The sequence below is a fragment of the Danio rerio genome, chromosome 2, assembly GCF_049306965.1.
Source record: "Danio rerio strain Tuebingen ecotype United States chromosome 2, GRCz12tu, whole genome shotgun sequence".
NCBI classification, from domain to species: Eukaryota; Metazoa; Chordata; class Actinopteri; order Cypriniformes; family Danionidae; genus Danio; species Danio rerio.
This window is the reverse complement of record NC_133177.1, coordinates 27,780,621-27,796,482: the sequence shown is the minus strand read 5'-3', so window position 1 is coordinate 27,796,482 and position 15,862 is coordinate 27,780,621. Positions and strand designations below refer to the sequence as shown.

General features: G+C 35.9%; 1 protein-coding gene across 20 annotated transcripts in view; it reads left to right on the top strand.

Moving 5' to 3' along the window:
- The window catches only part of kcnn1a (potassium intermediate/small conductance calcium-activated channel, subfamily N, member 1a), a 72,125-nt gene that overhangs the window by 18,479 nt on the left and 37,784 nt on the right, over positions 1 to 15,862 (top strand). For 7 of the 20 annotated variants that reach the window (XR_011017330.2, XR_012388449.1, XR_012388443.1 and 4 more), the window contains exon 1: positions 3,738 to 4,796. The exons of 12 other annotated variants lie outside the window; for them this stretch is intronic. Coding sequence is in view for 3 of the 8 variants with exons in the window: in XM_005171236.6 (XP_005171293.1) it covers positions 3,825 to 4,796 (972 nt within the window). In the remaining 5 variants the exon portion in view is untranslated. Of the gene's footprint in view, positions 1 to 3,737; positions 4,797 to 15,862 lie in introns of those variants that run through there. One more of the 20 variants, NM_001128248.2, reaches the window with a different exon arrangement.

The window sequence follows — 15,862 nt, the reverse complement described above, 5'->3', positions numbered from 1 at the left end:
ATAAATAGTGGGGAATTTTTACTGGGCAGCACAAATTAAGTGAAACTCAAAACATGTGGAAGAATATTTGCAAAAAAAAAACTTAATTGAAGTGAATACAACACAAGTGCTGTATCACTTAAATCAATTTGTTTTGCAAATTTTTTGCCAAATATTCAAATCATGAAAAATTTCTTTTTTTTTGCTTGATGCAAGAAACATCCTGCTATAGTATTCAAGAGCAAGTGCTGTGATGCACATGTTCACTTTGCAATAAGTGTGAACCCAGCATTAGACTGTTCTTGATTGTGTGTTTGTGATGAAAATGTTTTTCAGATGTTTTTGTTTAAGTGATTGCAGTTTGACTGAGCTACAGTATTGTCAGCATGTTCAAACTGAGCTAACAGTAATTTTGCGCTGTAGTGTTGTATGAAGCTAACTGTTTGTCTGCCCTTTTGCTTATAGGTGCTTTTTGGGCACCAGTTTTGGGACGGAAGACAGAGAAGAAGCAGAGAAGACACATCAACCAGCAAGTGTGTACAATTATCAGGAAAATGATTGACCTTAAATAGACAGCTGCCTATTTTTGCAAGCAGTTTTCGCTCTCTCTCTCTCCCTCTCCCTCCCTCCCTCTCTCTCTCTCTCTCTCTCTCTCTCTCTCTCTCTCTATATATATATATATATATACGAGAGAGAGAGCGCACTCTGAAGCACTGCTTTTTATATGTTTTTATATGTATGCTTCATATGATGTCAGATTTTTTTATTAATATGTTCTTATAGTATTTTTCAGTCGAGGTTTCACCTTTTGAAAGTTTTCTGAAATGTTTACACAGATGTCATTAAACTGTTAAATAAATCTGTAAAATGTTTGTGTGTTTGTTTTTATTTTGATTTTAGAGTTTAGAGATCTTTTTCTCAGATCTCTCAAAAATGAAGATTCTGTCGTCATTTATGCATTCTCAGGTTGTTTGGACACAAAGGGGAGTATTGTATATTTTTATTCCTGTGTTTAACAAAAAAAATCATTTTTTAACAGCTGGAACAACCTGAGGGTGAGTAAATTAAGACAGAATTTTCATTTTTGTGTGACCTAAATTTGCTTTGAAATTTTACAGCACCACACTGTTAAATTACACTAGTCCGGGATATAACTGTAACTTTACAGTTAAATCAGGTATTTAAACTGCAACCTACTGCTAAATCACAGTAATCATATTGCAAATTCACAGTAAAATATAGTTAATTCTACAAGATAATACTGTGAAATCACAGTAATGGACTTTATTGTCTACTGTAAAGTTACAATATATGGTTGTAATTTCACAATAATTTAATGTGACAAAACCACAGTAAATTACTGTGAACTACCTCACAATAATTTACTGTGAATTTACATACAGTAATTTACTGTGAAAGTAATGCAATTATTAGCCAGTAATTTACTGTGAATTTAAGGTCAAATTTTTTACAGTGTACGGACAATTTAGCCTACCCAATTCACCTGTAGTGCATGTCTTTGAACTGTGGGGGAAACCGGAGCACCCTGAGGAAACCCACACGAGCGCAGGGAGTACATGCAAACTCCACACAGAAACGCCAACTGACCCAGCCGAGGCTGGAACCAGCAACCTTCTTGCTGTGAGGTGACAGCACTACCTACTGCGCCACTGTGTCGCCTTGTTAGAGATACTGTTGCCCTAAATAACTAAATAAAATAATTGTAAAAATATGACATGTACATTAGGAACACTATAAAATATATTATTTGCGGTTTTAAAACCTTGACTTTTCCAAATTGTGGTAAACCTTGAAAACCTTGATTGTCCCATGCCTAACTAGGAATGAGTTTTTGTTTAATTCATGTAGCTATTCATTTATTTATTCATTCAGTCCCATAGCATTTGGCCTAAATTATCAGGGTATCTGTTGTGGTAGTAGATGTCAATAATAATATCCATTTAATTTTTATTTTGGTGTGGCTGTTTGGGAATTTTCACATCTGCTTTTTATAAGAGTAAAACCTGATTATGGGCTGCATGGTGGAGCAGTGGGTAGCACAATTGCCTCACAGTAAGAAGGTCACAAGTCCAAAGACATGCGCTATACTGTAGGTGAATTGAATGAGCTAAATTGGCCGTAGTGTGTGTGCAAGAGTGTGTGGGTGTTTCCTATTGTTGGGTTGCGGCTGGAAGCTGCTGCATAAAATATGTGCTGGATAAGTTGGAGGACCCCAGATTAACAAAGAGACTAAGCCAAAAAGAAAACGAATGAATGAATAAAATCTGATTATTGAGCTGCTTTTCATTTAGTGGCTGTTTCATAGGATTGTAGAATTTTCGTCTTTGTTGAGACATTTGATCGTCACAATCTAAGCAAAACCTGATCCACAGCTCTTATAATTGTGCGTGTTTCAGAACCAAAGAGAGCATTCTTATTTTCCCAACACTTATCTCCATTCATTCACTATAATGTAAATGATCATTGATGTCCGTGAGGAAGTTGAATGTATCTGTGCATTCACAAATGGTGAATTGACCAATTGAACATTATAAAATGATCATGACTGAAAATGATACTTATCCCTTTTATTGCACAAGCTGGAGTGTGTTTAGCACTTACTCAAAGATACAAGATAACATATTGCACATTATATTTTTACAAAATAATATTTTGCTGTTAGCCAACTGTCAAATTATCATATACATTTTATGAACCACTGAACTGTTTTTGATTAGTGTGTGTCCATGTGAGTAGCACTATCAAAGCACGTGTTCAACCGAAGAGCTATTTATTATTCGTCCTTGTGTTTTTCAGGTTTGATTGATTCCACATTATAAAACAGTCGGTTCCGGTCACAAATTTGATTGATTAGACGAATGGCATTGTAGACTTGAGTGTGCTAGTGGTGCAAGAAACAGAGATTATATTTTTTGACATTTTTTTTTATTTTAAACATGCAAGGTAAACATGCAAATTTGGTGATGTAAATTTAACAGAAGTTAATAAAGTCTTACAAAGTAATAAAAAAAGTCCACAGAAGATATTTTCCAAAAAACATGTTTACTCCAGCCAATACTGTTGGTAGGCAAAAGGTCATAAACTCAGTTTAACAGATCATGCGTCTTTATTAAATATCTCTAAATTTAAACCATTTAAAGATTAGTTAAACCCCTTACATATAAAGTTTTTTTTTTTATTGTTTTATTGAGTGATGGGATGCCTATAGAAGATAAAATTTTGGCTTCCTCAAAGCACCTTTCGGGAATTAGTTAGCAAACCATTTCCTCTGCTAGAAAAAGACTCTTCGTTGACTGTAAATATACTTTATGAAATCTAAATGGATTTAAACAACATTCATTTTAAGGGGCTGATTCACTGGCTAGTTTAGTCTTCCTGTAGGTACTGAATGTGCGCGTATGATATTGCTTTATTGTCTTCAACTCATCACATTACGCCATCACAAAATAAGCCATTTCTTCCAGCGGTGCACCTGTTCCGCAAGTATTTGATTTGATGCTGTTTTTATTTTTATTTTTTGTAATCGACCTGCAATGGCACAGGCTTGAAAATGTCAATCCTGCCAGGACATTGAGCTTTCGACGCGCGCATGACCTTGCTAATACCCAATTCGCATCTCAGGTTTAATCTTATCCACTGTAAACATAAAGCGGTTTTCACACGAGGGCGGCGTTCATCTCGGCGATGACGTCACGAGGCAGGTCTCGCTCGAGTCCACCAATGAGACGAGGCAGCTCGGTTCTTTTGGGGCACATCGCAATGAATGGGTGTCGGTGCTTTACAAGGCAAAGGAGCAACCACAACAAGACGCGGATATTGAGGGGATGCGGCATCGGCACGCGGGAGCTGTCCACCAGCAGCACAGCAACGACGCGGACGCTCGTGACAGTCCAAAAGAAGCATCTTGTCCAGTCGCCCCGCTCTTTAGTCTGCCGCCCCCACCGCCATCGATAAAGGAGCGATCCACCTCCTCACATAACAACCGACATGTACAGTCCTGTCCGGACCGCGGCACCAGGAACGACGAGTGCCTGCCTTTGACCGGCCACTGCAGCCTCGCGCAGGGAGCGCGCACCGACCGTCAGCCTTACGACAACCTGCCGCATCCGTTTCCAGGGGCCTCATCTGGCTATCAGTGTCATTCAGAGGGGAGCCATTCTCCTCAGCAGAGATCTTCCGTTTCCCCGCAGCCCTCCCCATCTGAACTGCTGCCGCCGCCTCTGCCTTCGCACATTTCTAATACGCGGGATACGCGCCAAAAGAGTGCTAATTACAAACAAGACATCGTACAGCGTCGCGTCGGGGAGGGGGGGCGTCGAGACCAATACCAGTTGCTGCAGCAACCTTGTTATAATCAACAAAGGGACCCCTCCTTTAAGCCACTCTTGCCAAACTCTAGTCAAGGACACGTAAATGAGCGCGAGGAAGCCGAGAAGGAGAGGCAATTAATTGAGCCTCAGGCTCAGTTACTGTTGGGCAGCAGCTTGCCGATCAACTACTGCATCGGCGGATCGGGGCAAGTGTGCAGAAACAAGCAGGCGCCGCTGTTGCAGCATCAGCATCAGCAGGCTCGCGCGCAGGAGCACAGCCTCCAGCAGCAGCACAGTGACCGAGACAGCAGGTACCAGGAGGGGAAAATCGCGCTCTGTCAGCCGTATCGATGCGAGCGCGCGCTGGAGAGAAACTCGTCCGTGTCTAGTAGTGAAGCCAGCAGCCCCCCGTACGGCTCCAGCAGTCAACTGTGGCCAGAGCCCCACGACAAGGAGGAGAAGAAAAATCGGGCTGGCAAACACAAGGTATTTATGTATGGACAGCAGCACAGCTTTCAAATGTCACTCAAATGTATAGAATGCGCTGCGTAAAAGGCGACCCGTTTGTTTTCGTTGTTGTTGTTGTTGATCTTTTTTTGCGCTTAAATGAATAATCGTGATGTTTAACTCATTTGATTTTCTAAAACATGTATTCAACATGATGACATCAAGCACACTGCATCTCATGCATACACTCATACGGATATAAAAAACAACTCTGCCTTTCACGTCTCTATCTCGCGCGCGCACACACATACGCTTGTTAAATCTGACAACACGGTGCAAATACGAACTTAATAGTCCTCTTCTTGTGCATGGTCTTATTGCAGTGATCGAATCAGCATGAAATTATGAGAATTAAAATGTAACTTTGGGAAAAACTATTTAAAATGACAATTTCCCATATTAAATTCTTAGTCCTTACAGTCACACAAAGGCAGTGACTAAACCAGTGCTGAAATTGTAGAAAAAGGCTCAAATGTTTTTGATTGAATTGTGATGGATTTGATTTAAAATTTCACTCTCCTCTAACAGTACAGCCCATAGTCTAAAATGAGATCCAGTTTCACTCAAAACTCGGTTAGGTTGTCATATCCAGTTGCTTTCTTTTTGCCTTTGTACGGCAAAACCACTTGATTCTTTTTTTCTGTGCACACAATTAAAACAAAGTGAAACTGCTGCCGAAAACTCAGTGTGAATTTGTGCCACTTTTACAGCGTGCCCAAACGATGCCCTCATTATTTGTCGCGCCAGAGCCTTCATCTGCAGATCATTCAAAAGACTCGAACAGCTCCCAGGGCTCCATTTATTTTTCTGACCCTGTTATCTGATGCCACTCTCTGAAGATCCATTCATGTCTCTATTCTCCTTCATAATCTCCCAGGTCCTGAAATACCTTTTATAAGGTCGATCACAGTGGCTTATCATCTTGTGAGGTTGTAGCCAAGGCTCATAGAGTAAGGGCCTTTTCCATGATCACAGATAAATAACGTGGTGATTAAAATGTGGATTAGATCAAAATCAGCACACATCCATTTCCTGTTGTGGTGCTTTGTTTTATCATTGTCGTTCATTAAGAAATATAATGTTCTTTTAATAAAACAAACCATGCCACAGGTCTCTGTAATGCAAATGGATCACCTTTTCTACGTAGGAAACATTTCATCACATTGGAATTATAAGGTTCTATCTGCACTCAATGATTTTGAGATATTGAGCTTTAAAGTTTTTGCATTCCATATAGCAAACAGTATGTGTGGAACATTTGTTTTCAAAATAAAAAGTCTTAAAATGTAAACAACTTATAAAAAACATCCCATAATGTAAATAAGTTGTCATTTAATAATACTATATTAATAACTCAATTTTGACAAAAATGTCAGATTGAACCTTATAATTCTAACGTGATTTGTTTAAATTCAATTTTTGTACAAAGTGGTTAATAATGGTCCATAAAAAGGTTGGTTCACCTCAAAACAATAAACTGTCATCATGTACTTGTTTAAGGAATACTTTAGTTAATCTTCTGAACACAAATTTAGATTAGTCATAGTTCAAACTCGGTTCAAAATCTATACACCCAAATCACAGATGCTTCATTATTTTTTATAAAGAGATTAAAAAAAAGTAATAATGTTTTTTTTTTCCAGAAGAGGCCCTGTGTCTTTATGTATAGAACATTTTTATTTGTTTATATTCTTGCAAAAACATTGATTAGCGAACATAAGTATCACTGTAAATTAATTTATTTGTTTAAATTTACAAACACTCAAAACATATTTTGTTGCTTGTTTAAATGAGCTTAAACAACACAATCCTTGATATTTTTTAAGACAACTTAATTGTTCTAAGTCCAATTCAATTAAATGTATTGAGTTAACTTAATCAATTTGTGTTGGGACAAAATAAATAAATTGTGTGGAACCCCACATTTTGACAGTGGATAAAAGATCACCTGCTGCTTTATAAACGTGAGTTAAATGCACTAAACATGATTAGACTGAACCTTTTTTATAAGTAGTAAAGTCTTTATTTTGTTTAAGATCCAAAATGTGTTGATACAGTTGGAATTAAGTAAAAAAAATAATACATTAATAATTAAAATTTAAATAAATTGACTGATGTTTACAAGCCGCTACTAATAATATGTTTGCCTGCTTGACCTGAAGATATGATAGTCCAATATCCCCTTTACTCATTCCCAAAATAAAATAAACACATTAATCTTTCTTATTAGTGCGATTCAATATACAAGACAGACTTTAAAACAGAATCAAAACATAAGGTAAAATTTTAAAACCCAGCAAGCATGTTTTGTTTTTAAAGATGTCCAATAGATGTCTAATAGATGTCTAAACAGTCATGGCTAAAACATGGATACATTTTGGCTGTCAGTAGAAATCTAATAGATGTCTAAGAATATCCTAATACATAGACTAATCATCAAATAAACAGAAATAAATGACTTTAAGGTCTTTCTAATGTCTATTTGACAACTAGTCTAAGTGTGGCCTATTCTTAAACATCTATTAGATTTTCCCTGACAGCCCAAGTTTAGCCTTACTTTAGCCAAGCTGTCTCCATTTATAATTCTATTAGACACCTGTTGCATTTACAGTATGGCCTAATAAATCGTAAATGCTTTTGATCAGTCTTAGAAAAAACATTAGAAGTGTAATGTATATAGTGCGGTACTTCAGTGTTTTTATTGCAGTGAATTTAATTGCACCCTGATTTAAGTAAAACACCTTCCTTTGTCTACAAACAAAAGAACAAATTTCTAATTCTTATTTTTTAAACGTCACAAAGATGAGCAAATAAATACAGAAATGTCAGCTTGGTGTGAACTAACCTTCACATAAAATGCGTAGATGGGTTTTCTAAGCAACAAAAATGTTGTTTTTTGCAAACAGAATGTTTTTTAGCAGTTTCAAGAGTTGGATTTAACCCAAGAACAGCACCAGTGCAGCAGGAAGAACGCTAACAAAGGAAGAAAAATAAACTGACCTTTTCAAAGAAAAAAAAACCAGTGATATCTGATGCTAGACAGTTGAAAGGAAGGATACTAATGAGAGTATACAGTCAAAGGAAATTCATTTAAACAGAAAGTCTTATCAGTTGTGCAGAATATAGTGTTGGGCAGGGTGGAGTCAGAGACCTTTAGCACTTCTGAATACTGCACTATTGTGTACAAGCTTTGTTAATGCAAGACTCGTTGCTCCAGTAACGCAAACAAAAGGACTTTTGGATTACATAAACTGTCCATTAGTTTTCATCCCAATAACTGCAGCGAATAACCTTCAATATATGTCCCACACATCTGTTTATTTATGCTCCATTTCATTTAATTGTGTCATTAAATGAAGCTTTGATCCTCAGATCACGAGTGCTTCATTTAAGACGGGTCCAGCTGTACTCTGCAGACACGCTGGCAGTTTTCCCAATAGAAAAATGAAAAAATATGTGGTAGTTCTTTTTTTAAAAATCGTAATTTGATAAAGTTTTTGTGCTCATCGGGTTAAGATCATATTACGGTGTTATTTTTCTCATAAATTATATTTTGACTGGACTGGCTATGGTAAGTTTTTTATATATATATATATATATATATATATATATATATATATATATATATATATATAAATAATTTATTTATAGGTTGTTTTTTCCTACCAGTGCATTTGGAGCATTTTGTTCAACCACTTTGTTCTGGTTAATAGCTTAAACGAAATATTTTCCCAGAGACAGACTGATCAAGTGTATAGTTACAATATCCTGTGACACATGCTGAAACCTAATAGTAGTTTGCTATTGTGGCCAGTGTAACCCACGGGTCCACAATCATAGACGTTGTGCACTGAAAGACTTCACATATACTACTGTGTCTGCGATTGATTTGTAATACCTTTTTGTTCTTCTTTCTTTTGAGTGTTTAGAGTTAAAGTTGCTTGCTCAGTGATCCTTGCATTTCAGTTATGTCATTTGAAATATCCGATAAGCATCTCTTATACAATTATTAAACATATTATGGGATGAAAAATTAAAGACTGAAAGAAAGTGATCTGAAATTTAGTGTCCTATCTTAGTGTTAACAAAGTGTTACTGTTATCAAACTGCCGTCAATTGGCAGTGTTTGATGTTATTAGGCACCAATGGTTTAATCGTATTACTGACATGGATTATTTTCATTTTCTAGTCTCCGCATAATGTATAACTTGGTTTATTTTGAAAAGAGAGGTTTTTAAAGTTTTGATTAATAAATTGTTTATAGCAGCATGAGTCTTTGATAGGGTAATGCACTTATTAAAGAGCGATTCACCTGTTAAGGATAAAACCACTTCACTTTACAGTAATTAAAAACATAATTTTTAGCATTTTGAAAAGGTCTGGATAAATGTAGAAAAAATGAAAACTCGGTAAACAAAACAAATTATGATAATCAAATCTGAGCTTTTAAGTAAAGGAACCAGCCATCATTATTTAAATACACACTGCAACATTGCAAATTGTTAAGTTAAATGATAACAAACCTCCTATACTAAAATATCTTTCAGATGGGGTGCTAGTGGCTGGGATGCACAAGAAAATAAACCAAAACTCTGGCAACATCTTTACATACTTTTTTACTGACTGTCTCCTCACTGCCGCTATACGGCACTCATTTTCGCATGTGTTGTTATTGTGACCTGAAGTGACAAGCGCGAGCACGTGGTTTCCTTCACCATTTTCTATGGTATCTCTCATAACTAGGCGACCATCGACAGTTCCCTCAGAGGATGACAAACGGACAAACCTGTACTGCAGTGTTTGGGTGCGCTGTGTTTGTCTGAGGTTATTATTCTGCCATTTCTACTAAAATGTGTATATTCCATACAAAGAGTGAAGCAGATTGGTTGGTTTGCTCGCAACATTCAGAAAAGTTTCGAAGTTTTTTCACCATGTGCTCGTCTTACAAGTTGCACGGCTCCATTGGAAAAGACAAACTTACATCTTAGGCTTATTGGCATTCCTTCTAAGGTGCATGCTCAGCAGCCACATTTTAATAAAACTATAGCCTTCATACCAAAACTTCATGCTGAAACTTTTTTTTAAATCAATATTTTATCGATTTTATCGAAATACAGACACAGATTTTATCGCCCAGCCCCAATAGAAAATGAAAATATTTACAGATGACTGTACTGTTTGCTTTATAAAATGTTGGAAATATTTTAAAGGGTAAATACATTGGTTAGAGTTTAAATAGAGAATGAAATCTTGATAATGATTATTTAATTAGTAAATGTATACCATATTATTAACATTATTATTAAGGATACAATATTCTGCCATATTTAGAAGATTATATTTTCTAAATAAATGTAATTATTGACAACACTTTTAATGTTTAATAAATGTGACCCTGGACCACAAAACCAGTCTTAAGTTGCTGTCTTAAGTTTAGCCAACAAATTATAGATTATTTAATTTCAGAATTCTTTTGAATATTAAGTAAAGATCGTGTTCCAGGAAGACATTTTGTGAATATATCAAAACCTAAATAAAACAAATGCATTTCTATTAACTTTTTTCTCAATATTTAGATTTTTGAACAAAAATAATTACCTCAAAATTGTATCTCAGCCAAATATCCAGAGCCTAAGAAACTCAACCCAGTCTCACAGCAATTCGTAACTTTTTGATTTAGTGGCTCAATCGGATAAATATGAATGATCTCATTCCTACAATTCTGAATGATTTGCTTACCCCAATGACATTTGGATTGAGGAGTGAGGTTCCTTTTAAAATCGTACGAATTAGCCACTAAACTTTGAGATAAGCCAATTTCCCCGTGAGATCAGGCTGAAAAACCACACACCGATAGAAGGCTGAATTAAATCGAATGTAACAAATAGATTGTTATGATTGATATTTAAAATGCAAGCAGTCCTTAAAAGCATAATGTCTTATTTTTATAATTATCATATCACACTTGATCTTAATGTTTTTGTACCTTCCTCCAGTTACACAGTTTTAGTTCACAAAGAATCTTTCACTGATCAGTTTTTGAAAGAGCTGTTTTTTTCTTAGTCTAAAGTACATTTTAAAAATCTAAAGACATTTTTCCACTATAAAGAACCTTTATGAGAATGTTCAATAGATGTTAGATTAAGCACTTTGAATTACCATTGTGTGTTAAATGTGCTATATAAATAAACTTGTCTTGCCTTCATAGTATTTTCAATGCCAAGGAGAACCTTTATTTTTACCAGTATGTTTGGCAACACGACATGTAATCTGAATGTACTGAGATAAATGATCAGATGTCAGAAAATCTGAGTCTAGAAAAGTAAAAAAATTAGGGAAAATGAAAAGGAATCCCGACCTCAGGCCTAATTCTTTTGTTGTGAAATCCAGAGAGTCTGTTTCAGAAAGACTTGAAAGAGGAAAGGGCTATCTTTAACTCTTTAGCGTCTTCTTTTATAAAAGCCTTTCTGTCCTCCTCCCAGCCAGCTCATTTCTGCTCAGTCTAAAAGGTCCATTTAAATGGGATCAGCTTGCTGTAAAGGTTTTATGGGGGACGTTCATCCACAACAGCCCATCGTACAGAAAATAATCATAGAGGCATTCAGTGTCTTTGGGCAGTGGGCACATTCTCCACATTTTTGTTTCTTTGTGCGATATAATAATGTCCAGCATCATGTTGTTTCATCTCAGCTGACCCCCACGGGCTACTGCAAAAACCATATGAATGAGCCTGCAGAAAATGGAATTATTGCTTTTCATTCACCGCTGATACCCCATGCTCTAAATGCCAGTGTGATATCAGGAAATGTGTTACACGGGGTGTTGATTGAAGTAAAAAAGATGAGAAAATGTTTCACCTCAGCTGCCATCATAAAGTTGTTTATCAGACATAATTATGCAAATAGCAAGATAAGGAAATGTTTTGATAAATACATCTATAAATCTGAAGTTAAAAGGGTATAGGGAGGTATTGATTTACAGCTCTTAACGTTCACCAAGATGTTTAACTATTTTAAAAAACATTTTAGTGATCATTTTGTATAGTTTTGTTTATGTACATGGATCACATATATAGAAATACTGCTCCAAAAATAAAGGGACCAGTTGGAGTTGCACTGTTTTGTTCAAGTGTTACCTTTATTTTTTAAGGTGTAGATATACACTCACTGGGCAACTTGATTAAGTACACCCTTCCAGTACTGGGTTGGACCTCCTTTTGCCTTCAGAACTGATTTAATTCTTTGTGGCATAGATTCAACAAGGTACTGGAAATACACCTCAGAGATTTTGGTCCATATTGACATGATAGCATCACGCTGTTGCTACAGATTTGTTGACTGAACATCAATGATATGACTCCCCATGTTCCACCACATCCCAAAGATGCTCTATTAGATTGAGATCTGGTGACTGTGGAGGCCATTTGAGCTCACTGAACTAATTGTCATAGTCTGAGATGATTCGAGCTTTATGGCATGGCAAGTTATCCCTCTGGAAGTAGCCATCAGAAGGGTTCACTGTGGTCATAAAGGGATGGACATGGTCCGCAAAAATACTCCGGTAAACTGTGACATTGACATGATGCTCAATTGGTACTAATGGGCCAGAGTGTGCAAAGAAAATATTCCACACCAATACACCACCACCACCAGCCTGAACCATTGATACAAGGCAGGATCGATCCATGCTTTTATGTTGTTGACGTCAAATTCTGACCCTACCATCTGAATGCTGCTGCAGAAATCGAGACTCATCAGACCAGGGAACGTTTTTACAATCTCCTAATGTCCAATTGTTCAATATTTTGAGCCTGTTGAATTAAGCTTTCAGTTTCTTGTTCTTAGCTGACAGCAATGGCACCTGGTGTGGTCTTCTGCTGCTGTGGCCCATCTGCCTCAAGGTTGGACGTGTTGTTTGTTCAGAGATGCTCTTCTGCATACCTCGGTTGTAACGAGTGGTTATTTGAGTTACAATTGCCGGAAGTTACTATCTATCAGCCGGAACCAGTCAGGCCTTTCTTCTCCAACCTCTGGCAACAACAAGGCATTTGTGCCCACAGAACTTCCGCTCACTGGATATTTTCTCTTTTTCTCACCATTTTTTGTAACCCTAGAGAGGGTTGTTTGGGAAAATCTCAGTAGATCAGCAGTTTCTGAAATACTCAGACCAGCCCATCTGGCACCAGTGATGCCACGTTTAAAGTCACTTAAATCACCTTTCTTCCCCATTCTGACCCACTCCCCATTCTCTCTCTCTCTCACACACACACACACACACACACACACACACACACACACACACACACACACACACACACACACACACACACACACAGTATGTGGGTTTTCCCCACAGTCCAAAGACACGCGGTACAGGTGAATTGGGTAGGCTAAATTCTCCGTAGTGTATGAGTGTGTGTGTGGATGTTTCCCAGAGATGGGTTGCAGCCAGAAGGGCATCCGCTGCGTAAAAAACTCACTGGATAAGTTGGCGGTTCATTCCGCTGTGGCAACCCCGGATCAATAAAGGGACTAAGCAGACAAGAAAATGAATAAATGAATGATATTACGGTGATTTTGGATGCAATTAATCACAATAAATCTTTGCCCAGCACTAAAAATAAGTTATAAAGTCAGAATTGAATGAAATACACTTGTTGAGGGATATAAATGTACAGGAAATCTTCAGTTTTTCCCCACACAGATTTGGACACTATTGGAGTGCATGTTTAGATCTCACAATCCTAAAAATTTTTTACTTTTTTTTTAAAGATTTGTGTGTTTACATCTGCCATGATGACACCTGGCTATTTTCTTGCCAATTAAAATGATATATTTCACAGTTCTGCAAGTCAAAATTGTTTAATATATAAAATTCAGAATTGTTGAATAAAAAGCCTAACTGTTGTTTACAGTTTACAATATCTCGAAGCATGTTTGTCTTTTAAATAAGCATTTTTCTCAGTAAAATATATTATTCACTAGTAAATGAATTATTAGGCATACACATCAATCAATTAATCCTTAGGATTCTAGTCTGATTAATTTGTTGAAAACTGGAAGTCGTCAAGAGAACACATCGTTTTGTAAATCAAACACAATGTAAAACAACATTTATTAATACAATATTAATTTTTCTCTTTATCTATTACAGTGAATTCATCAAAATCCAATCTAATCCAATCTAATCTAATATATATATATGTGTGTGTGAATATTAAAGCCAAAGAAAGAAAACTTGTAAGATTAAAATATTACAAAATATTCTACAACTGTTATTAAATATTACTGCACATTTGCTGATATTAATACCATCATATATTTTTTTATTTGTTATTATTAGCTTTGACCAGTACTGGATAACTAATCTTCCAATCCTTTTTGTTTTAAAATTCAGATTACAATTTTACAATACTCACTTAAAGTCAAATATTAAACAATAATAATTTAATAACACTATAAAATACTCATTAGCAAATCCTCACAAGACTATGCAATTTTGTGCTTTAAATTATGATGTAAATTCTGTATTTTTTTAATATTAGCAATATGTTGTTGACTGTTTTAACTATAATTAGAACAAAACACATACATTTAATTCTTTCTTTAGACAGTATAAAATATCACAAAATATTTTGTATAATATTTGTATATATACAACAACTCCTATTATTAAATATTACTGCACATTTGCAGATGGTAATACCATAAATGCATGCATACATTTTTTTTCATTGGAAAATCTATATAGTTGCCAGCAAAAGTAATATGACGCAGTTAGTTGATTCTCTCAAATTATAAGCTGTTTTCTCTCGAACGTTTCCTCTGTCGATATCCATTCAAATACAAAAACAGTCTCTGTTCTTTTTTCCTGTGTACTGCAGCATTAACATTAGCCGTTACGCTTGTTTCAGCAAAGGTTGCCACGTCATGTATAAGAGTCCTTCCCAAATTGGTCTACAGGTTTCATCGACCAAGTATTATCATTACAAAAACACGCATACTTACATATAGTCTAAATATAAAACATATCAAGATTTGTTTTCCACGCACTGGGATTTTGAGATATCTTTTCATTTTTTTGTGCATGTTTTTTTTTTTGTTTTCCTCAATCGTTTTTTGAACATGAACCCGTCGGGTCAGTTGCTTTAGAAGGAAACACTGAAAGGTTGCATAACGCGCATAAGCATCGAAAACGGTGTGAATTTGTATAATGCACTCCGAGTACCCTCGTCTATGGTCCTCCGGTACAAAATGTGTCCTTTTTGAAGACATGTGTAGTACTGTGATGTGTGTTTTTTCGTGCATTATAGCTTTCATACAAAGGTAGATGAATGTGTTGGCATATTCTCCTGTCACTAACGCTGGAGCGCTTGCAGTGATTTTAATACCATCAGTTTCAAAGTGGCCTCTTCTGTGTTCAGAGCCTCCTATTAATAGTCCTGACATTAAAAAATTTGACACACTCAAACTTGCATTAGCTGATGGGCTGTTTGGAATATGGTGTTGTATTAAGTTCAGAATGACTAGAAAAGAAATGATAGGATATGTAACTGCAGTATTGAGTTTTATGGTAAAAATCCAGCTGTGATGTTTGGATATAATGTATTGTTCTTTCATATTCTAATTGGTTGTAATCTCAGTATAATGTTATGTTTATATTAGTTGTATGGACTGAGTTGTGAGGACCGGAACCTACAGAAAATGAGCTTGAATGACTGTGTAGACTATATGTCTGCTGTGGAAAATGATTGGGATGAGACCACCTAATGCAGATATGAAGTGTGACTTATGGTGTGAACACACGTTTGTCATCATTTGATCATCTTGTGTTGAAGATTACAGAGCACAGTTTCAGAACAATGCAATAAATTATTGTTATATAAATATATTTATTCAGTTTTTATATTAAATTAAGTCATTTTATCAACTAATATGCAAATATTTATATGATTTGTTTACAATACATTTTGTAAAGTATTATTTTCTGTGTTTTAGTAGATGTAATATATTAGAGACTTTGTTAAAATCACTTTTGTAAGGGGT